This window comes from Ictalurus punctatus, chromosome 27, assembly GCF_001660625.3.
Source record: "Ictalurus punctatus breed USDA103 chromosome 27, Coco_2.0, whole genome shotgun sequence".
Taxonomy (NCBI): Eukaryota; Metazoa; Chordata; class Actinopteri; order Siluriformes; family Ictaluridae; genus Ictalurus; species Ictalurus punctatus.
The window spans coordinates 276,704-300,035 of NC_030442.2; the positions used below are offsets into that span (position 1 = coordinate 276,704).

General features: G+C 40.0%; 1 protein-coding gene across 2 annotated transcripts in view; it reads left to right on the top strand.

The window, feature by feature from the left end:
• ptpn5 (protein tyrosine phosphatase non-receptor type 5) overlaps positions 1-23,332 on the top strand; it is a 63,096-nt gene that overhangs the window by 38,022 nt on the left and 1,742 nt on the right. Inside the window, exons 8-13 of one of the 2 annotated variants that reach the window (XM_017458340.3) lie at positions 4,730-4,809; positions 6,980-7,117; positions 7,763-7,873; positions 9,234-9,394; positions 17,420-17,533; positions 18,871-19,851. In XM_017458340.3, coding sequence (XP_017313829.1) covers positions 4,730-4,809; positions 6,980-7,117; positions 7,763-7,873; positions 9,234-9,394; positions 17,420-17,533; positions 18,871-18,973 — 707 coding nt within the window. In that variant the 3' untranslated portion in view covers positions 18,974-19,851. Of the gene's footprint in view, positions 1-4,729; positions 4,810-6,979; positions 7,118-7,762; positions 7,874-9,233; positions 9,395-17,419; positions 17,534-18,870; positions 19,852-23,332 lie in introns of those variants that run through there. The other variant, XM_017458341.3, reaches the window with a different exon arrangement.

Genomic DNA, 23,332 nt, shown 5'->3' on the forward strand with positions numbered 1-23,332 from the left:
GCCACAACATGTCTGTTAAATTAAGATCAGGACTTGAGATTCAGTTCACAGACTCACAGAATTTGCTGGTAAACTTCAGTATTCATTGTTCCATCAATGATGGCAAGTCGTCCTGGCCCAGATATAGCAAAACAGTGGCTTTCTCTTTGCAATCCTTCCATGCACAATATTGTTCAGTGTTCTCCTGATAGTGGACTCATGGACATTAACGTTAGCCAATGTGAGAGAGGCCTTTAGTTGTTTAGAAGTTACCCTGGGTTCCTTTGTGACCTTGCAGACTATTGCATGTCTTGCTCTTGAGTGATCTCCATCCATCCATCTTCTATACGGCTTTATCCTTTTCAGGGTCACGGGGAACCTGGAGCCTATCCCAGGGAGCATCGGGCACAAGACGGGGTACACCCTGGGCAGGGTGCCAATCCATCGCAGGGCACACAATCACACACACCCATTCATACACTATGGACACTTTAGACATGCCAATCAGCCTACCATGCATGTCTTTGGACTGGGGGAGGAAACCGGAGTACCCGGTGGAAACCCCCGCAGCACGGGGAGAACATGCAAACTCCGCACACACAGAGCCACGGGAATCGAACCCCCGACCCTGGCAGTGTGAGGCGAACGTTCTTGAGTGATCTGTGATCAACCATTCCTGAGAGTGGTAACAACGGTCTTGAATTTCCTCCATTACTACAAATCTATATGTCTGTGGTGTCCAAACTCTTTACATGTGGTTTTGTAACCTTTTCCAGCCCTGATGAGCATCAACATCTCTTTTTCTGAGGTCCTCAGGAATCTCCTTTGTTCGTGCCATGATACGCATTCACAAACGTGCTGTGAAGATCTGACTTGAGCCTCAGAGTCCTGTTCTTTAAATAAAACAGGGCGGTCACTCACACCTGATCATCATCCCATTGATTGAAAACACCTGACTCTAATTTCACCTTCAAATTAACTAGAAGTTCCTAGAAGTTCACTTAACTTTGCCACTCACAGATATGTAATATTAGATCATTTTCCTCAATAAATAAATGACCAAGTATAATATTTTGTCTCACTTTTTAATTTGGGTTCCCTTTGTCCATTTGTAGGACTGAAAACTGAAATTTTTGATATCCATGAGAGCTGAGTATTTTTGTGAACAAAATATCAAATATGTTAAACAATAAAGACAATTTTTCACAGCCTATATACAGTGGAGGAAATAAGTATCAACATTTTTTTCAGTAAATATATTTCCAGTGAGGTCATTCACATGAAAATTTCACCAGACATCAGTATTAATTCAAGAAAACTTGGAAATATAAAGTATTCACAACATTAAAGTACATAAATAAAGTTATGTGTAATAAAGTGGAGTGACACGGGAAAAAAGTATTGAACATGCTAAGAAGCAGTTCTCCAAGGCAAGGTAAGGCAAGGAACCAGCTGAAATCCGTAAGTAATTACACCCCCTATCTGTGTAAATTAATATCAGTTGGGTTAGTAAATTGATGGTCTAGAAAAAAGGCTTTTCATTACCAAGGTGTCACACAAGAAACATCTCATGATGGGTAAAAGCAAAGAGCTCTCCCAAGACCTTCACAGCCTTATTGTTTTGAAACATATTGATGGAATCGGATACAGACGTATTTCAAACCTTCTGAATCCTCCAGTAAGCACCATTGGGGCCATTATCCACAAGTGGAAGCAACATCACTCCGTCATCAACCGGCCATGCACAGGAGCTTCTCACAAGATTTCTGACCAGGGAGTCAGAAGAATAGTCAGAAGAGTAGCCCAAGAGCCAAGGACCACTGAGAAACAGCTCCAGAAACACTTGGAGGCAGCAGGTGTCATCGTCACAGAGTAAACAATAGGCAATGCACTCCACTGCTCACGCTCACCCGCAAGACTCCATTACTAAAGAAAAGGCATGTCAAAGCTTGTTTATAGTTTGCTACTCATTTGGACAAGCCTATGAAATACTGGGAGAGTGCAGTCTGGTCAGACGAGAGCACAATTGACCTTTTTGTCTGTCATAGTACACACCATGTTTGGAGAAGAACTGGCTCTGCACATCACCCTAAAAACACTACAACAGTGAAGTTTGGAGGTGAAGCATCATGGTGTGGGGCTGTTTTTCATCACATGGTACTGGCAGACTTCATATAATTGAAGGAACGATGAATGGAGCCCTTTACCGGGAGATTCTAGAGAAGAATCTGCTACCATCCACCAGGATGATGAAGATGAGACCTGGGTGGACTTCCAGCAGGACAACGATCCAAAGCATACAGCAAAGGAAACTCTCAACTGGTTTCAGAGAAAATAAATCAAGGTGTTAGAATGACCCGGTCAATCACCTGACTCAAATCCAACTGAACAAGATTTAAAGACAATATGTTTAGAAGAATGGACCAAAATCACACCTGAACACTGCGGCACATTAATTTCTTCATACAGGAAGCGTCTTGAAGCTGTCATTACAAACAAAGGCTTCTCCGCTAAGTATTAAATACAGTTCAGTTAGCATGTTCAATACTTTTTCTCGTGTCATTGCTTTATTACACACAACTTTATTTATGGATGTTAATGTTTGGATTTCTTTATATGTGTGGATTTATTGAGTTAATAACAAATTCTGGTGAAAATTTCATGTGAATAACCTCACTGGAAATATATTTAGTGAAAACAATGTTGATGTGTTCAATACTTATTCCTCCCACTGTAGGTTCATTGTTAGTTATCACATTGTCGGGCTTTAAGTCTATAGTAAGAAATTTTTTGTTTGATATTTTCGATTTTTTCATTGAAAAAAAAAAAATTATGAAGAGCATATGGAGAGATACTTCAGCACTAGATCTAGCAGCACTAAGAGATTTTCTGTAGATCAGGCGGCTCTCCTTCCATGTTATTTGAAATACTACCAATTTAGTTTGACACGTTTATGTTATTATTTTCAAGTGGTCTGTTTTAAGGTTCATGTCTGATCATTTTACCAGGGTTGTAGTTTTTTTCTCTCTAGATTAGGGGTGGGCAATCTTATCTGGAAAGGGCCGGTGTTGGTGCAGGTTTTCATTCCAACCAAGCAGGAGGCCTATGTCTTCAAGGACCTTGTTTTGTGCACACTGGCATTGCCATGCTAGATCATGTTTGGGCCCTTTAGTTACAGTGAAGGGAAGTCTAAATGCTACTCATACAGAGATATACTGTACAGTTGTGTGCTTTGAACATTGTGGCAACAGGTTGGGGAAGGCCCCCTTGCAGAAGTGCTCAGCAGTCATAACAGCTTGCACAGATCAGGCATGCACTTCTGTGTTTTCATGTTTTGTTTACAGAACCACATATGTTTTTTATTGTGATTCATGTCCTGTCTCCTCCCCGGTATTGTCATTGGTTGTTTCCCTTATGTTTCCTGATTTCTCACACCTGTTTTGAGTTTGCCCTTTTATTAGTTTGTATATTTAACCCTTCTGTTTCCTTTTTCTAGTGCAAAGAATTGTTCAATGTTTTGCTGACTGTCTTTATGAAGCCTTTGATTGTTGATTTAGTTCTGTTCTCTTGGTTTTGTGTTTTTAGATATCCCTTTGATATTGCTGTTTGTAGAGTGCCCCACCCATGCTTGTTTCCTGTTCCTAATATTGATTCACATTTTGGATTTATCTGCCTGTCTCGCAATAAATATGCTTTTACTGCAATTGCATCCTTCTCAACTCACATAACATGACAGAGTAATTTGCCTATATCATGGATGCATAAGGAAAGCAAGAGGTGAGCTATGCCGGCCTTCCTCCAGAGTCTGACAGGGGGGCCTCCCCTGCAGAGCTCTAGCCAGAGGCCGATAGTGCGGTCTCCCCTACAGTGCTCCCTCCAGAGGCCAGCAGAGAGGTACCCACAACAAAGCTCCACCCTAAGGCCATGAGGCGGCCTCCCATGCAAGCTCCCTCCAGAGGCCTATATGGTGGCCTCCACAGCTAAGCTTCAGCCAGAGGCCAACGACACAACCTCCCAAGTCCAGCTCCTGTCTGAGGCCAAAGGCATGGCCTCCCAAGACCTGCTCACACCAGAGGCCAATGGTGCATCCTCCCAAGCCTTGTTCCTGACCCCGGTAAGTTCACCCCAGCTCTGCCACCAGATCCCAGCAAGGATGTTGCCAGCCCATCACCCTCAGTATGCCCCATGTCTGCTCCCCGGCTCCTTTGGGACATGCCAACTTGATGGACAATGCCTGAGTCGTGACCTTGGGTTTTACTTGGACATTATACCCAGGGGAGCTGGACCGCTGAGGGTAGTATTTGTAGGTGCCTCAGAAGAAGTGCCTTTCACTGGGGACAGGGGGCTCGAATATGTTTTGTTTTCCCCCTTGTGCTGAGTGCTGCTTGCAGAACCGTCTGCCTGCCTCTCAGTAAATATGCTTTTACTGCAATTGCTTCTATCTCAACTCGCATTTCATGACATATGGGTGTGATGGTCAGGTGTCCACAAACTTTTGGCCATATTGTGCAGGTGGATCAGAAGGAGTCCACTGGTAGAAGTAAAGGGCTATCTGTTATACATTCTCATAACATGTGTGACTGCAATGTCTTTTTGGTTTAATATATGTAAAGAATCTGACAAACTGAGCTAACATTATAAAATACTGCATGCACCGATAAAATACTATTACACATATTTAATTACAAGCAAAGGGTAACCTTCGGCTTGTATGTTACTCTATATTCATAACCTCTCATCAATGTTACAGACACACACAGTAGGGTTTGCCTTCAAGGAACAGAGGAGGATGACTTTCTCAGCACATACATCAATGCTAACTACTTGAAGGTAAGTGCTGTTTGATCATTTATTGTTTAGTTTACTCTTTGTTGTTTTATCTGTACAATTGTTAAAAAAGCAAACTTTTTGTATTATATGGATTTCTTCATTAATGGTTCTTAAATGTGATCCAAGTCTCATCTAAGAATAAATATACAAAAATATTAACAATGCTATCTAACAATAAATATGCAAAATATTCAAAACAACACCCACAATATTACAGTGCTATATATTTAATAAATTATAGATATTTTAATAATTTATTTTTAAAAATATCTTGATAAACAAGTGATATTCGCTGTGCTGTGCTGTTTAGGCACCTTTTTATTGCATGAGTGGCTGGCTACATTAACCTTCTCTCTCTTAATCTACTGTAGAATTTTGTGATACAACTTTGACCTAGGGCAGCACAGTGGCACAGTGAATAGCACTGGCACCTCAGAGCTTCAGGTCCTGTTAGATGTTTCTGATAATGTTCTCCCTGTGTCTGCATGGGTTCTCTGATTCCCTGCCACTGTCCAAAACCATGACCGTAGGTGGATTGGGTAAGATAAATTGTCCATAGGTTTGAACGATTGTGTGATTGTGTATGAGTGTGCCAACCGGTGTCTCGTCCGGGGTCAATTCTAATCCACCATGCTCAGTGTTCCCGGGATCGGCTCCAGGTCCATGACCATGACAAGGATAAAAACTGAATGAGTTGCCAAATCACAGGATGAATCCAAAATGCCTTTTGTACCAGCCATATATTGCACTATATAGAGTGTACAAGCCATTTTTTCCCCTTAGTGCAGGATAGGGAACAGGAAGCCATTTGGGATTCATCCTGATCTCTGGTATGAAGATCACCATTACCATAGAAACTACAGATCAACCAATAGTGGAGCTTACAGATACCGATAACCAAGTTGGGGAGTACCTGCCGATGTCTGATTAAGCAACCAAAACATAACACTTAAAGTAATATATTGCTGAACTTTATTACAAAATAAACAGTACTTACTTTTACATGAAAATGTGCTGTACTTTTGAAAATGAAATACTCACACTGTATAATGACAGCTGACCCTTCTCAGCCATGCCAGCAATGGGAAAAACTGTTGATGTGGATTTTTGCAGATAACCAATATTTCCAGCAATCGGTTATTGGTGTTGGTTGAACGGTTTCGGTGGACCTCCAATAGAAACAACTGTAAAGATGATTGATGTTAACAAGCCCTTGCCCACATGTTATGGAGAAATGTGTATGCATATTAGCTGCTCATGTGTAGTAGCTGTCATTATTCTAACAGATGTAGTGAGTGTGTAGGTGATGGAATCATATCAACTAAATTTTCTCAACTAGGAATCCCAAAGCATCTATAATTCCATCAGTGCCTTGCGTTTAAAAAGCTGCTATGGAATTAAATGCTGGTTAAAATAGAAGCTGTATCCTTTCTGTGAGATGTGCTTAATGCATATGGATGAAAAGTCTTTGCAAACTATTTCAAAGCAAATTGTCACACAAGTTTTCTTTTTTTCCCCTTTTGCCCTTCCACCGTTTCTGTTATTTCTGTCCCCAGAACAAAGACTAACAAAGTTATGCCTGTGCAAAAAAACCCACTCCATTGTTGACTTTAATGTTGCTGCATCTACCTTGTTTCACTGTGCTTTTGAATTAGAATTGTCCTAAATTATGCACACTCATACAGTAAATGCAACTGCAAATACTTATTTACATTTTCTAATTAGCATTTGAATAAAGTCCAAGATGACAGCATTTTAATTCTTGACAATTCAAGACAATTCTTGTTCATGGCAACCAATTGGAAAATTGAACCGCATTATCTCACTCTCTTAAGATATTGACATTGCAAGAACAAAAGGCATTCTAGAGTATCTTTTGGAAGTGTTCACCTTAATTTTGTCATGATATTGTCATCATGATTATCTCGTGTCTTAATACAATTTAATGTTAATAAATATAAATTTTTATGAATTAATATACTGAAGTATTGTCAGTTTGATATAAAAATTTGTTAGTTTTTTAAAAATATTTTTATTAAAGCTTTTGTAGTTTACCTGGAGTAGTTGTCACTGACTTAGGTATGCATGACCCCTACTTGCAACCATTAGATGTATGTATGATTGTGTAATTGTTTTCTCTGAACAGCAGATTGTTTCTACTTTTTCATAGGGCTATGGTGGGCAAGAGAAGGTATACATTGCCACTCAGGGTCCAACTGTAAACACAGTGGGAGATTTCTGGAGGATGGTTTGGCAGGAACACTGCCCAATCATTGTCATGATCACCAACATTGAGGAGAAAAATGAGGTCAGCTAGATACATAAGTAGATATACATAAACACGCTCACATAAAAGGATGGAAATAAACAGAGACACTATATGCAGACATATAGTTGGAAAGCTTTGACAGCTTTAGCCCTGAAACACAATAAACTTCAAACAAAGCAGTATCACATTGCAAGAAACAAATTTAGAAACAGATTAGTGGTGTAATTAGTAAATTTATTGGTTTTATATTTGATTAAGTTGCATTTGCTTCCTTTGTGAACAAATTTGTATAATCTGTTTAAATTTTTAAAGTATATTGGTTTAAATTAGTTAGGATATTTACTTGATCCTATTTACTTATTGATCTAAATTAAAGTCATTCACATGAAGCAAACCAATCGTATTTAGTGTAAAGCATCCAGACTGTATCTAGAGACTACGCACAGAAACAAATGGAAACACTGACCATTTTTGGGTGATCTGTGCTGTATTGTCATATAAATGTTACATCTTTAACATCTTTCAGTATTCTTCGTTAACAGGTGAGGCCACATATTTAAATAAATATAATACAAACACACGGGTACATATCTGTCAATACTTAATATAAGAAAAGAGAAAATAGTAATTGTAGTGTGTACAAATGAGACTGCAAGTGATAATATAATTGCTTGTCTTTTACAGAAATGCACCGAGTACTGGCCAGAGGACAGTGTGACCTGTGAAGGCATAGAGATCACTGTCAAACAGTTCATTCAGGCTGATGACTACAGTCTGAGGATATTCACTGTGAAGGTGAAACTTTCTGGCTTAGAGATGAAAATGAGAAATAAAAGGATAAAAGCTACAGTGGTTTAGCTATCATGCAACTCCTAGTTACCTAACTATGGGTTGTGCAATGCATTTTTACACACAGCAAAAATAAAATAATATAGTTGGTTCTTAATAGCCCCTTGTATGTATACCCCAGTTTGGCACAGAAGGTCTATGATAAGGAGAGCTTGAATGAAGCATCTTTATAAATGCATCATTCAGGCTCTCCTTATCATAGACATTCTGTGCCAAACTAGGGTATACATACAAAAAATTAATTGTTATTAAACCGTGTCATCCAAAAGTTGTTGCCCTTCATAAAAACAGTCCAGTATTTGTTGCAAGATAAGAGAAAATATTTTAATAAAAGCAAAGGAAAAAAATAATAAAAATACAAAAAAATGCAAATAAACAAAATGTAAGAAACTAATGTCCTGATACATGCACAGTGCATTCAATAACAGTACTGCACTGAGATCTATCCACTTCACCAGCTGAACCTCCGAATGATTGTGCTTGGCTTTTTAAATAATATCCATGCACAGAGATAGCTGAATGTTGACAGAGCTTATAATGCTGTTATTCACACTAAGTTGTGTTGTTTTTAGAGGTCATTGATGTAATCATGTCTATAAGATTAAGATCTGCAAAAGAGTGGTATGCTGAAAGTGGCAGAGACTGGGGCTTTGATAGTAAATATGCTTGTACATGGTATGGATTACTTGAAACAAACAAAAAAAACCCCAAACAACGTAGAAACACTAGAACACTGAAAAAACAGGGCAGGCATCACAAAATATTTACTTGTAAGGATGCAAATAATTTTGAAAGTAGTATTTTGTCAACAAAAAACCCCACCACAACTTAAAACCTTTTGTTTGAAAAATGTGTAAATAAAACACTACATTGTTCAATTGCTCAAAATATCATTGATTGCATGTATTTTGCATTGCATATAGATGTACTATATATATATATATATATATATATATATATATATATATATATATATATATATATATATATATATATATATGCGCGTGTGTTTCTGCAATTTATTTGTTTTACTAGCTTATAAATAAACTGTATTATAATGTCATAATTTCAGATTTAATAATTTCTTAGTAATTTATTTCAGAACTCTCCACAAATACACTTTTTTAAATGTCAAAGTTTATTCCACTTATCTTTCTGTTTGTCTCCTGTTTCATTGCTAACTTCCTAAATAATGTTGACATTGGATTTTTTTTTTTTTTTTGTGTGTGTGTGTGTGTGTGTGTGTGTGTGTGTGTGTGTGTGTGTGTGTGTGTGTGTGTGTGTGTGTGTGTGTGCGCATATCTAGTATGAAGGTGAGGAGCGCAGTCTCAGGCACTACTGGTACACATCATGGCCAGATCAGAAAACACCAGATAAAGCCCCACCTCTTTTACAATTGGTCCAAGAAGTGGAGGAAGCGAGGAAACAGGCTCCACCCTCTAGTGGCCCTGTTATTGTTCACTGCAGGTACCCTAACACCATGGGGCTATTAGCATATTTATTCCTTCCTATAAGTCCTTAAAAAACAACACATACAGGAAGTGGACAAAATAATGCAAAAAATGTGAAGAGTGTCACATAATTAGAGCTGCACCAACTAATCAACTAATTTGTTGTCAACGAATCTCATTATCAATTAGTTGGTCTGCGTGTGGCATGGGGTACGTTTACACATTGCATTACTTCTGTTCCGAAAACACGCATCGGAAAGTACAGACCAGTCGTGTCCCAAATAACATACTATACACTTACACAGCACTAGGTACTCTACCATCTAGTGTGTGAATTTTAGAAGGGTAGTAACATCTCAAATGGAACAAGAGCGATTTTTTATTAACCGGAAGTATTAGCCACTTCCCAGATGATAGTACATGATGTCAAACGCACATAATGTGACGCCGCTAGCTTTAGCAGAATACTCAGAGTCAACGAAAATACATTTCTTCAGCTTACTGTTCATGTCAGCGTTACCTTTTATTCCCACCATGACTTCAATCACCATCAGACTGAGGCGTAATCGTCAGTGATCGTATAGTGAGCGCGGAAAAAAAAGTGTGCGACCCGAGTCCTCCAAGTCACGGGAGCATTATATATTAAATGCCATGAAGAAGGATCTTGTGTAGCATGGAAGCACAACAGTGACACATGAGCACAGAATTCTTTATATTCAAAAGGCTCTACTGTGTGCAAAGGGCACGAGAAACTGGTGCAGGTTGCTTAAAAGGTTTAGTTTAATTCACGTTTATTGTCTTTATATGCTGTATTTGTGTGCTTTGTTACAATAACAGTTACAATAACTTAGGACACTAACAGATCTTTCTACTGACTCTGAAAAATACCAGGGTGCCTAGGGTGCCTGCTCACATGCATGGATATGCCATAGGCCTGCTGAAGGGAGGCATGAGTACTGCAGATGTGGCCAGAGCAATAAACTACAATGTCTGTAATGTAAGATGCCTAAGACAGTACTACAGAGAGACAGGAAGGACAGCTGATAATCCTTGCAATGGAAAATTACATGTAACCATGTGTCCCCCCAGACGTAATCGAGAACTTGCAAATGCCTTGGTGGAAGAGTGGGATAACATCTCATAGCAAGAACTGACAAATCTGGTGCAGTCATTGAGAATGAGATGCACTGTACTGCTTAAAGCAGCTGTTCTCTTTAAGTACTCTTCCAGGGCTAGCTTAACATCAAGCAACTCATGATTTCCCACATTGTAGTTGCTTTCAGCGTGGGAGAGGCAACGGGAGAAGAAGGCGCATGGGTGAAGTTTCTGGTCTGGAGCCAGATGTTGAGAGAGCACTGCACCCACACCCGAATTGAAGGCGTCCACCTCCACGATGAATTGCCTTGAGGGGTCAGGTTAGATGAGCACGGGGGCAGAGGTGAACAGCCCTTTGAGTGTGGTGAAGACAGCCTCTGCTTCAGGGGTCCATATGAAAGAGGTGGAGGTGAGCCTGGAGAGGGGTACTGCTACCTGGCTGTAGTCACTAATGAAGTGGCGGTAAAATTTAGGAAACCCTAGGACACACTGGAGCTGCTTCAGGGTGGTGGGCCTAGGCCACTCAACAACGGCCTGGATCTTTTCCAGGTTGGCCTTGATCCGTCCGCTCTCTATGACCCCAGGAAGGTGACTGTGGGGACATGAAACTCACACATCTTTGCTTTAACAAACAGGAGGTTCTCTAGGAGTCACTGTAGTACTTGATGAACATGGCGGTTGTGCTCATGGGGGTTCTGGAGAAAATGAGGATGTCATCAAGGTACACAAAAACAAATCAGTTCAGGAAGTCCCGGACTGCATCATTGACCAAGGTTTGGAACACTGCTGGGACATTGGTGAGGCAGAACGGCATGACCAAGTATTCGAAGTGGCCCAGGGGGGTGTTAAACGCAGTCTTCCTTTCATCCCCCTCTTGGATGCTAACCAGATGGTACGTGTTCCACAGGTCCAGCTCAGTAAATATGGTGGCCCAAGACAAGGGTTCAATAGCTGAATTAAGGAGGGACAGGGGGTACTTGTTTTTAGTGTTGATACTGTTTAAACTTTGATAGTCAATGCAAGGGAGAATGGACTTATCCTTTTTGGCCACAAAAAAGAAACTGGCACCTAGTGGGGAAGAGGACGGTTGGATAATTCCAGCAGCAAGGGAGTCTTTTATGATCCCAGCAGCAAGGATATATTTTTCCATGGTCTTCCTCTCGGGGCGGGACAGGTTGTACAGCTGGCCTGATGGTAGGGTGGTCTCAGGGAGCAGGTCAGTAGTACAGTCATAAGGTCAATGAGGTGGCAAGGAGAGGGCTCTGTTCTTGCTGAAGACCTCTCCTAGATTGTGGTATGCCATAGGCATAGGTTGGGTGGGGATAAGCTTGACAGGGAATTGGGGCCCTCAGTGGGGGAAAGGGCTGATTGCAGGCAGGAGTAATGGCAGAAGCCACTCCATTTGGTGATCTTCCCAGCTGACCAATCAATCTGGGGATTATGTTTCTGTAACCAAGAGTGTCTCAGCACCAGCGGCATAGGCGGCGAGGAAATAAGATTTAGCTGGATCTGCTCTCAGTGATTGCCAGAAAGAACCAGAAGTGTGCAGTGGGTAATGAGGGCCAGGAATCTAGCATTCCTGAGGCGGAGTAAGGGGAAGATGAGCTGGACATCTGACTCACCATTAGCCCCCACTTTACTGGTGAGCCTCCCCTTTTCTCTGGAGAGGGCAGGTTGGCAAAAAGTGCCCCAAATTTCCACGGTAGATACATTCGCCTGCCTTGAATCATCTGACATGCTTGAGGGAGGGCTTGGGAGCCGGGCCCGGCCCAGTTTCATGGCCTCTTCTCTGTGCCAAAGGGAGTGGGCAGGAGCCTGGGGGCCGGGCTGAGGCTCCCAGGCAGGGTTGGCGGATAAGCGGAGGGGTGGATGAGGTACTACAGAGGCATGGGAGTGGCTGGCTCTCTGCCTGCGCTTTTCCCGCATGCAGTTATCCAGCCTGATGGCAAGAGAAACGAGCGTGTCAAGGGAGTCTGACTCATCCTTCAGGCCTAGTTCATCCTTCACTTGTTTGTTGAGGCTTCTCAAGAATGCACACTGGAGTGCCTCCTCATTCCACCCATTCCATCTGGTGAGTATGGTGGATATGGAAGACATTCAAAATGCAGGTCCTAAATGGTATTTTTAAGGTTTTCATTTGACTCACCCTTGGATAGACACACACTCACTTGCCCCACACACACAACTACTTAGCGTGCCTAAAGCTTCAACAGGTCTGTAATTCATCAACAATAAATTTAGTTATTGCTCTGTGACATTCCTACCTTCTATCACTTGATATACTTGCTTTACTGAAAGGTGAAGTTGACCATATTAGCTCAAGAAGAACCAGCCCTAACAATGTCCGAGCTCCCACCTACAACATGAAATCGAAACATCATAGATACTAGGCCTCATTTATGAAACATTTGGAGAATAAATTAGTATGTATGCATATGTTTTGACACACATAAATGCTAGTTTAAATGCTAGATGCTAAAGTAAATATGTTCATTTACTGACAAATGTAATACTTGCAAACTTTCTCTTGCAAAAGTAAAAGTCAGAAAGCTGATCACTGAAAACATTTGTTTCTGTGTTTGATTGTGGTGCGATTTGCACAAAACTCCAGTGGCAACAGAGCAGTGCTGCTCTTTATGTGGTTGAAATTGTTGCTTGACAGATTTATCCATTGTTATCCATGTTATGGAAGAGTCAGAATCAAACCAGGAACTTTTTTTCATGAAGGAAAAGGCTTTGGAATTGTCTAGCCTCATACTCCCGTCTTGCTGACATTTTGACATTTTCAGTTAATAGATTGGTCCCAGCCAAAAACATTTGTAAAAAATGATTTTTCATTCTGCTGTCCTGACATAACATTTTACTTTCCCCAGGCATTCAGGTAATCGTTAATGTTGAACCTGCCTTTCAGTAGTCAGTCATAACGAAATGCTTCAGTCTGTGTTTTTTGGTACCCTAAATTATAGATGTGTAAATTGATAACCACCGACCATTCAATTCAATAAATGTAAAGTTATGGGAAAAAGAGAATAAAAACTACTTTGATTCTATATTGTTTTGTTTATCAGGGCCTAAATAACAATTGTGTGGTCCTCACCAACTTCTATAAACAAATAACCTCAGGTGACAACAAAAATACACAATAGATTTCAACATGTAGTAAATTTTTTCCCATAAAAAATAAGCCAACATTCAGAACCCAGGTAGGGAAAAGTAAGTACACCATTCCTTCCTCCATTATCATTAAGAGAGTAATTAGCAGACAGATGTGACTACCTCTATAAAAGCAGAACTTTTGGCAATTTGGTGTTCTGGAGCATTCAGTAGTGTGTCTAGGTCATACCAAGAAGTAAGGCCATCAGCCATGATGCAGAAGAATAGAGAAGCAATTGTTGCTGCTCATCAGTCTTGGAAGGGTTATAAGGCCATCGCCAAACAATTTGAAATTCATCAGTCTACAGTGAAAAGGAGTTTTACAAATGGAGAACCTTCAAGATAGTTGCCAATCTTACCAGGAGTGAGCATCCAAGCAAATTCAGTCCAAGGTCAGACCGGTTAGTGCTCAGATATATAAAGAAAAAAGCTGCACCACATGACCTACAGGCCTCTGTAAACACATTAAGTGTTTATGTTCATGACAGCACAATCAGACAAAGACTGAACAAGTATGCCTTTCATGGAGGGGTAGCTAAGAAAAAAGCCTCTTCTCTCCAAAAAGTGGAACATGATTTACAGTGGTGCTTGAAAGTTTGTGAACCCTTTAGAATCTTCTATATTTCTGCATAAATATGAATTAAACATCATCAGATTTTCAAACAAGTCCTATAAGTAGACAAAGACAACCCAATTAAATAAATGAGACAAAAATATTATACTTCGTCATCTATTTATTGAGGAAAATAATCCAATATTACATTACATTAACAGTTAATTTGAAGATGAAATTAGTGTCAGTGTTTCCTATCAATGGGATGACAACCAGGTGTGAGTGAACGCGCTATTTTATTTGGAGGAGTTTTATCCCGTTCCTCAGTACAGAACAGCTTCAACTCTGGGATGTTGGTGTGTTTCCTCACATGAACTGCTTGCTTTAGGTCCTTCCACAACATTTCTATTGGATTAAGGTCAGGACTTTGACTTGGCCATTCCAAAAAAATTTATTTATTCTTCTTTAACCATTTTTTGGTAGAACGAGTTGTGTGTTTAGGCTCTTTGTCTTGCTGCATGACCCAATTTCTCTTGAAATTTAGTTCACAGACAGATGTCCTGACATTTTCCTTTAGAATTCACTGGTATACTTCAGAGTTCGCTGGTATTATTCAGAATTCATTGATCCGTCAATGGTGGCAAGTCGTCCTGCCAAGATGCAGCAAAACAGGCCCAAACCATGACACTACCACCACTGTGTTTCACAGATGGGATAAGATTCTTATGCAGGAATGCAGTGTTTTCCTTTCTCCAAACATAGCACTTCTCATTTAAACCAAAAAGTTCTATTTTATTCTCATCGGTCCACAAAACATTTTTCCATTAGCCTTCTGGCTTTTCCACGTAATCTTTGGCAAACTACTGAGGCGCAGCAATGTTCTTTTTGGAGAGCAGTGACTTTCTCCTTGCAATCCTGCCACGCACACCATTGTTGTTCAGTGTTCTCCTGATGGTGAACTCATGAACATTAACATTAGCCAATGTGAGAGAGGCCTTTAGTTACTCAGAAGTTACTGTGGGTTCCTTTGTGACCTTGTAGACTATTACGTGTCTTGCTCTTGGAGTGATCTTTGTTGGTCTTCACTCCTGGGGAGGGTAATGGCCTTGAATTTCCTCCATTTGTACACAATCTGTCTGACTGTGGATTGGTGGAGTCCAAACTGTTTAGAGATGGTTCTGTAACCTTTTCCAGCCTGATGAGCATCAATAACTCATTCTCTGAGGTCCTCAGAAATCTCCTTTGTTCATGCCATGATACACTTCCACAAACATGTTGTGTAGATCAGACTTTGATAGATCCCTGTTCATTAAATAAAACAGGCCACTGACTCACACCTGATTGTCATCCCATTGAATGAATACATCTGACTCTAATTTCACCTTCAAATTAAACTGCTAATCCTATAGGTTCACATACTTTTACAGATATGTAATATTGGATCGTTTTCCTCAATAATTAAATGACAAAGTCTAATATTTTTGTCCCTTTTTTTTTTTTTTAAATTGCGATCTCTTTGAGCACTTTTTGGACTTGTGTGAAAATTTCCTTATGTTTTAGCTCATATTTATGCAGGTATATAGAAAATTTTAAAGGGTTCACAAACTTTTTTTTGCAAAAAATGACTACATCTTTGTAGAACCCCAGTGTGTAAGGATGTCATGGAAGAATTGGGAGGCAGGTGTGCATGCTCTGCTGTCTGTGTGTGTGTGTGTGTGTGTGTGTGAGTTCAGCCAGCTATATCACACTCACTCTCTCATTGGTTATGGCATAACCAATAACACACTATGCTAAAGTTTAAATAATTTTGAGAAATGATGAGGAAGAAGGTGATTGAAATACATCAGTCTGGGAAGGGTTACAAAGCTATTTCAAAGGCTCTGGAACTCCAAAGAACCACAGTGAGAACCGTTATCTCCAAATGGAAAAACTCAGCACAGTAGTGAATCTTCCCAGAAGAGTCTTACCTTTCAAAATTCTTCCAAGAGCACAGCAAGCAACGACTCATCCAGCAAGTCACAAAAGAGCCAAGGACAACATCAAATGACCTACAGACCTCTCTTGCATCAATAAAGGTCACTGTTCATGACTCCACTATCAGAAAGACACTGGGAAAAAATGGCTCCATGGAAGAGTGGCGAGGTGAAAACCACTGCTAACCCAGAAGAACATTAAGGTTTGTCTGAATTTTGCCAAAACACATCTTGATGATTCTCAAACCTTTTGGGAGAATGTTCTGTGAATTGATTAATCGAAAGTAACCCTAGGTCCCATTACATCTGGCTTAAACAAATGCAGAATTCAACAAAAAGATCATCATATCTACGGTCAAGCATGATGGAGGAAGTGTGATGGTGTGGGGATACTTTGCTGCTTCAGGGTCTGGGCAACTTGCAATAATTGAGGGAAACATGAATTCTGCTCTCTAGCAGAAAATCCTAAAGGAGAATATCTGGTCTTCTGTCCATAAGTTGAAACTCAAGCGTAACTGGATTATGCAGCAAGACAACGATCCAAAGTGTGGAGTATGTCCTAGTCCTAGAAGTAAGTGAAAGACTGATCTCCCTTTATCAGAAGTGTTTGGTTGCAGTTTTTGCTGCTAAAGGTGGCACAACCAGAGTTTAAGTTTAAGGGGGCATTTGTTTTTCCACATGGGTGTTGGGTATTGCATAACTTTTTTTTGCTTCAATAAAAAAACAAAAAACTATTGTTAGTTTACTCAGGTTGTCTTTGTTTTATATTGTATTTCGTTTGAACATCTAAAACCTTTTAGTATGAAATATACACAAAAACAGAAGAAATCAGGATCAGTACTTTTCAAATACTTACAAATACTTTTTCACGATACTGTATTAAAAATGTTTAAGATGAGTAGGCACATACATTAATGCAATCAATCCATGGTGGCCTTTTCCTTGTCGAAAATAGTCTAATATCACACTGTTCAAATTTAAGAATGTATATGGCATAATTCCAAGAATGTTTTAAGCTATTCTAATGAAAGAATGGCCCAGATTGTTTGCAGGTACTTGATATCAACGGACTGAGGTAATTTATTTATTAATGTAACTTTTGTCCACTTCATGTATGTTATGTATTATTCTTCTGGTCAGTATCCTATGACATTTATTAAGTTGAGTTTGTCTACTTTTATTAATCACTATTCTGGCATAAACATTATTACTTTATTTTTTAATAATAATAACAACCTATTTAAGGTCACTGCACAATTCCTCTCAGTGCAGGAATTGGCCGCACTGGCTGCTTCATTGCCACTGCTATCCTGTGTAAGCAGCTTAGACATGAAGGAGTGGTGGACATCTTGAGAACCACCAGCCAACTACGATTGGACAGGTATATTGGATTGTATTAACATTCATGACACACACTGATTAAAAATTTCCAATGATTTAAACCAATTAGAGAAACTACTTACTTACCTAGATACTATGAAAATATCTGTATTTTAAAAACAAAATATATACTAATAAAATATTTTTTTCTGGATTAATAACATTCCTAAATAATATACTATAATTTCTTCTCTACTAAACAGATTACATATAGCTAAGTTTAGTAATAGCCATAATGAAGATTTAAAAATCTGGAACTCAAAGAGGATTGATGAGCACACTGCCCCCATTTAGAGTGATGTGGATGTTGAGGGAAGCAAATTGACAGTGAATTGCCACTGGAACTGCATCATTATGGTACAAAGGTGCTTGACAAAACAAATCAACCATTATTGTCTCTTGAGTTTTCTGATGTGCAGCTGATTCTCAATCTATCTGTATGTCTGTCTAGGTTTTTTTTTTTACACTGCAATATAGCTACAGTGGGGGAGATAATTATTGAAAGCGCCAACATTGTTTTCAGTAAATATATTTCCAGTGAGGCTATTCACATGAAATTTTCACCAGACATCAGTATTAACTCAAGAAATCCACACATATAAATTCACAACATTAACGTCCATAAATGAAGTTATGTGCAATAAAGAGGAATGACATGGGGAAAAAAGTATTGAACACACCAACTGAAATGTATTTAATACTTAGTGGAGAAGCCTTTGTTTGTAATGACAGCTTCAAGATGCTTCCTGTATACTATATGACCCCTTTCTGACCCCATATAAATGTCATCTAAGCAAATTTGACAAACATATGCTGCAATTATAAACTAATGCCAAGATCTCTGTAAAGAGGTTTCGTATACTTATAATTACGTTCCACACAGTCGGGTGATCAGTCCAGTGGCAGAGACATCTTCCACTGGTGATGCGGATTGTGTGCAGTAAGAAATGTGCAGAGTTACGTTTCAATAGTTGTTGCCACACTGTGCTGGAGAATGCTGAACTCCTATCATGCCAGGAAGGTCCTTAGAGTCTGGACCATTAAGTTGGGTCAGATGAAGAAGTCGTCACAGTGTCCTTCGCAGGCTGGGCTGCATCACTGAGAAGCCGTATGGGTCAGGCAATATCTGCCGATGTGGGGATCCTTACAGTCTGGAGCATGCAGCTGAAGGAGCCTTGAAGCAAACGTTGTGCTCACAAAAGCTTAATCTTAATGGTACCATTGCCTCTCTCCTTGTCATGTCAGAGAGTCAGGATGGTTGTTTATGTTAATGTTTTCTACTACACAGGCCGAAGACTCAGAACGTGGTGTTTCTGTTAATGTCTCTTTCCTCGTCAGGTTAGACACTCAGAACAAGGAGGTGCTGATTGAGGAGATACCTTTATCCCTTTCTGCTAAGGAGGAGATCGTAGTCTGGTGCTTTTCCAATCCAGCAACATGATTGGCTATTGAGGCCAGAAGTAGCCACAGTGTAGCCCACCCTAGTGTGGAACTCAATTGCATAGTGGTATATAAATACCAAGTATACTGCACATGTTCATAAATCAATAGAACTCTAACATATGTACATACACATAAATACAGATCTGTTTTATTGTTTTATTATTAGGGGGCAAGCACCATAGGTGCGAGCCACCTATTGTATCTGTTCGTTTTCTTCTTCTTCTTGGCAGTCTATGGCATCCCATAGAACCGCTGATGTGAAAGTTATGAAATTTGGCACCCACCATCTCAACATTAACCATAGCAAGTTTGGAGTCTCTATCTCAAACCCTCTAGCACCACCGACTTCTCAGAATTTAACTTACGTTCATGATAATTACTTTTGAACCGTAACATGTTATCATACAAGGCATTACATTGCTTGGCTCCTCATAATTTATTCCGCTTTATTAATTCCTTACACCCCAAATCTCAGACTGCGCTCCTCACAGTGTAATCTGTTAACTGTTCCACAAACACGCTTATAATTTGGGTAACAGGGCTTTTTCTGTCTCTGCTCGTTCACGTTGGAACTCTCTTCCTCTATTACTTAGGGAAGCTCAGACCTTTGGCATTTTTAAAGCTCAACTCAAGACATACTTTTTTTAACTAGCATTTGCTTGCTGATGTCTACTTTTATTATTATTATTATTATTATTATTATTATTATTATTATTATTGTTGTTGTTGTTGTTGTTGTTTTTATTCTAATTTATCTAACATTCTTTTTTCTGTGTACTGCTTATTTTGTGTACAGCGCTTTGAGAAGCTGCTTTTAAAGGTGCTCTATAAAATAAAGTTTATTATTATTATTATTATTGTACTATCTATTTGAAGAAATGTGTAGGTATGGCATCTAGTACACAAGTTGATGATTTTGAAGAAGAAATTATAGCTTAGATATTTTAAATTAGTTTGGTTGATGGATTGATTGGAGTAAAAGATTCTAATCACTCTACTGACATGGTTATATTATTATATGCGTAGTTATCAGACTTTAATACTCCATTTTTTCTAATATTACAAATTTTTTCATTGAAAAAATTCAGAATGTCATTATTACTACATACTGTGGTTATTTTTTGCTTCTGTGGTAGTCTTGTTCCTAGTTAGCTTTGCTAATGTACAGTCATGGCCAAAAGTATTGGCAGTGACATACATTTTGTGTTTTGCAAAGTTTGTTGCTTCAGTATTTGTAGATAATTTTTTCACATGTTTCTATGGTATACTGGAAAACGATGATAAGCATTTCATAAGTTTATAGGCTTTTATTGGGGAAAAAACATTCAATATATGCAAAGAGTCAATATTTACAGTGTAGACCCTTGCTCTTCATAACCTCTGCAATCCGCTCTGGCATGCTGGATATAAGCTTCTGGGCCAAATCCTGACTGATGGTGATCCCATTCTTGCCTTATTACAGCTCAGAGCTGATCACAATTTGTGGGCTTCAGCTTGTCCACTCTACTTTTGAGGATTGACCACAGGTTCTCTATGGGATTAAGATCTGGGGAGTTTCCTGGCCACGGATCCAAAATTTCAATGAAATCATCTCCGAGCCACTTCATTATCACTCTTGCTTTGTGACATGATGCTCCGTCATGCTGGAAAATGCACGGATCATCACCAAATTGCTCCTGGATCGTTGGGAGAAGTTGCTCTTGCAGGACATTTTGATACCATTCTTTATTCCTGGCAGTGTTTTTGGGCAGAATTGTGAGAGAGCCCACTCCCTTGGATGAAAAGCAACCCCACACATGGAAGGTCTGAGGATGCTTCACTGTTGGCACGACACAGGACTCATGGTAGCATTCACCTTTTCTTCTACAGACAATCGATTTTCCAGATGTCCCAAACAGTTGGAAAGGGGCTTCATCAGAGAAAATAACTTTGCACCAGTCTTCTGCTGTCCAATCTTTGTACTTCCTGTAGAATGTCAGTCTGTCCTTGATGTTTTTCTTGGAGAGAAGTGGCTTCTTTGCTGCCCTTCTTGACACCAGGCTACGGTCCAAATGTTTTCGCCTCACTGTGCGTGCAAATGCACTCACACCCACCTATTACCAGTATTGAGCAAGCTCTGCACTGGTGGTGACATGATTCCGTAGGTGACTCCTCAGGAGGAGATGGTCCTGGCGCTTGCTGGACACTGCACATGTTTCTTTGGAGGTAACCATTGTTAACACAAGATCAGCAATCAGTCTGCTCTTATAATCCAATCATAATGATAGGGATTTAACCTGAGTAGTACTACTTGACACTTTCCCATGTGCTGATGATATGATTAGTGAAATGACATTAGATGGTCATTTTGTGCCAGGGCTAAAAAAAAACAGTGAAATTTGGGTTTTTGTGATAAAGTTCTTTTTTTGGCCAATGAAGCTTTTTGCAATTATTTAAAATGCATCTGATCACTTTGCACAATAATATACAAACAATGTGAATCAACACCACAACAATTGAAGCAGCAAACTTTGCAAAACACAAAATTTATGTCACTGCCAATACTTTTGGCGATGGCTATATATAAAAAAAGTATCTATTAGAAGAATTATATTAGTGTGGAAAGATATGTTGATCTAGCAGCAGTAAGAGCCTTTCTATAGTTACGAAGGCTGTCATTCCATGCAGTTTTGAACACTTCCAGTAGTAGGGGGGGTGAGGTCGAGTGTCAGCTGCAGATGGAGATGAGGTAGATTGAACCAACAGGTAACGGATGATGACTCTCAACTCTGCCTTCAGTCACTGCCGTAACCAGAGAAGAGGGGGGGTGATATAGATGGCAGAGTGTGCAACATACAGTGATACAGACAAACACACACACACACACACACACACACACACACACACACACATGCCATGGAGTGTGAACATGAACTTGAATAGGGTAAAAGACACAAGCTAGTGACAGTCCCTTTTCTGTTGGCTGGTACATTTTGATGGAGTTTTTGAAAGTCTGTTGAAAAATCACGGTGAAAATAAACGTGAGCCCAGAGCTCTGCTAAAATTCCATCAGCCTCCCGAGTCTTCCTCAGAGGAATGGTCTCTCTGACTTTCCCCTTGGGGAAGTTGAGCGTGCCACACAGCAGCTGCAATCATGGACACAGCTGGAGTATCCAAGCACCAAGAGGGCAGTCCTGCGGCGGGTCAGCCAGACACCAGAGGATCACTCATTATGCTTCCAGTTACTGCAGCTCCCTGAGGTCGGCTATCCCTTCACCTATGTGCAGCAGCTGAAAGACTCTTGTCACCAGTGGTGGATGGTGGAGGAGTGGGAAGCGGAACAGATCATTGAGCTGGAGGTACTGGAGCAATTAATCGCTAGACTCCCAAGAGGAATAGTGTATTGAGTCCAATTCCGCGGGCCTACATCCCTGGATGAAGCTTGGCAGTGGACCTTGGTCCAGGTGTCTTTTTCCTCGCTCTTTCTCTCATTCTCTCTCTTCTCCGTAGTACTCCACTGGTCCCAGCTCCCTGGAACCGACATGCCAGAGCATTGGCTGGGGAGGCACTGCTGGGGTACACAGTGAGAGTCACTGATGGTCAACAAATTCAGCCTAATGTTGTGCTATCCCACTAATACATTTCAGTAATTAAGAATAGGTTATATTGAGTGATTCAGGACACTCAGTCTAAGGAGGAGACAACCCAATTGTAGGTACTGAAGAGCCATAAGGAAATGCTATTCCATGTGGCTCATCATCATCCCATGGTTGGACATCACAGCGATGTTTGCAGGTGATGTACATCATGTCACGAATGTAAGCTGGTGAATCAGCCAGCCACCGAAAAAGCACCATTACACCTCCTTCCATTGATCAGGGTTTCTTTTGAAAGCATTGGCATGGTCAGACCTAGTCAGACCATTAGAATGGACTGCATGAGGGTATTGCTTTATGCTAGTTTTTGTGGACTATACAACGTGAAAACTGGAACTTTTCCGTGTGTTCTGAACTATACAAATTGTTAGGAATTAAATTGATTCCCACCAGTGTTTACAGTACCATCTGCAAATGGATGGCTTGGTTAAGCAGTTTAATCAAACCTAATCAAACCCTTAACATATGATTTAGAAGTTCATTCACCATGATGCTCAAAATTGGGATAAGTAGTTTGAACCCCTGCTGTTTGCATTATGAGAGGTCCCACAAGCCTCCATGTGGTTTTCCACATTCAAATTATTGTATGCGCAAAAGCTTTGTGTTGTCTTAAATGTCATTTGGGAAAAGTGGGAGGAGGGACCTAATAGTTAAAAAAAAGTATGCTCTGGACCTGAGTACAAAACTCCACACCTTGAGTCATTTAACACTTGGAGAATTTG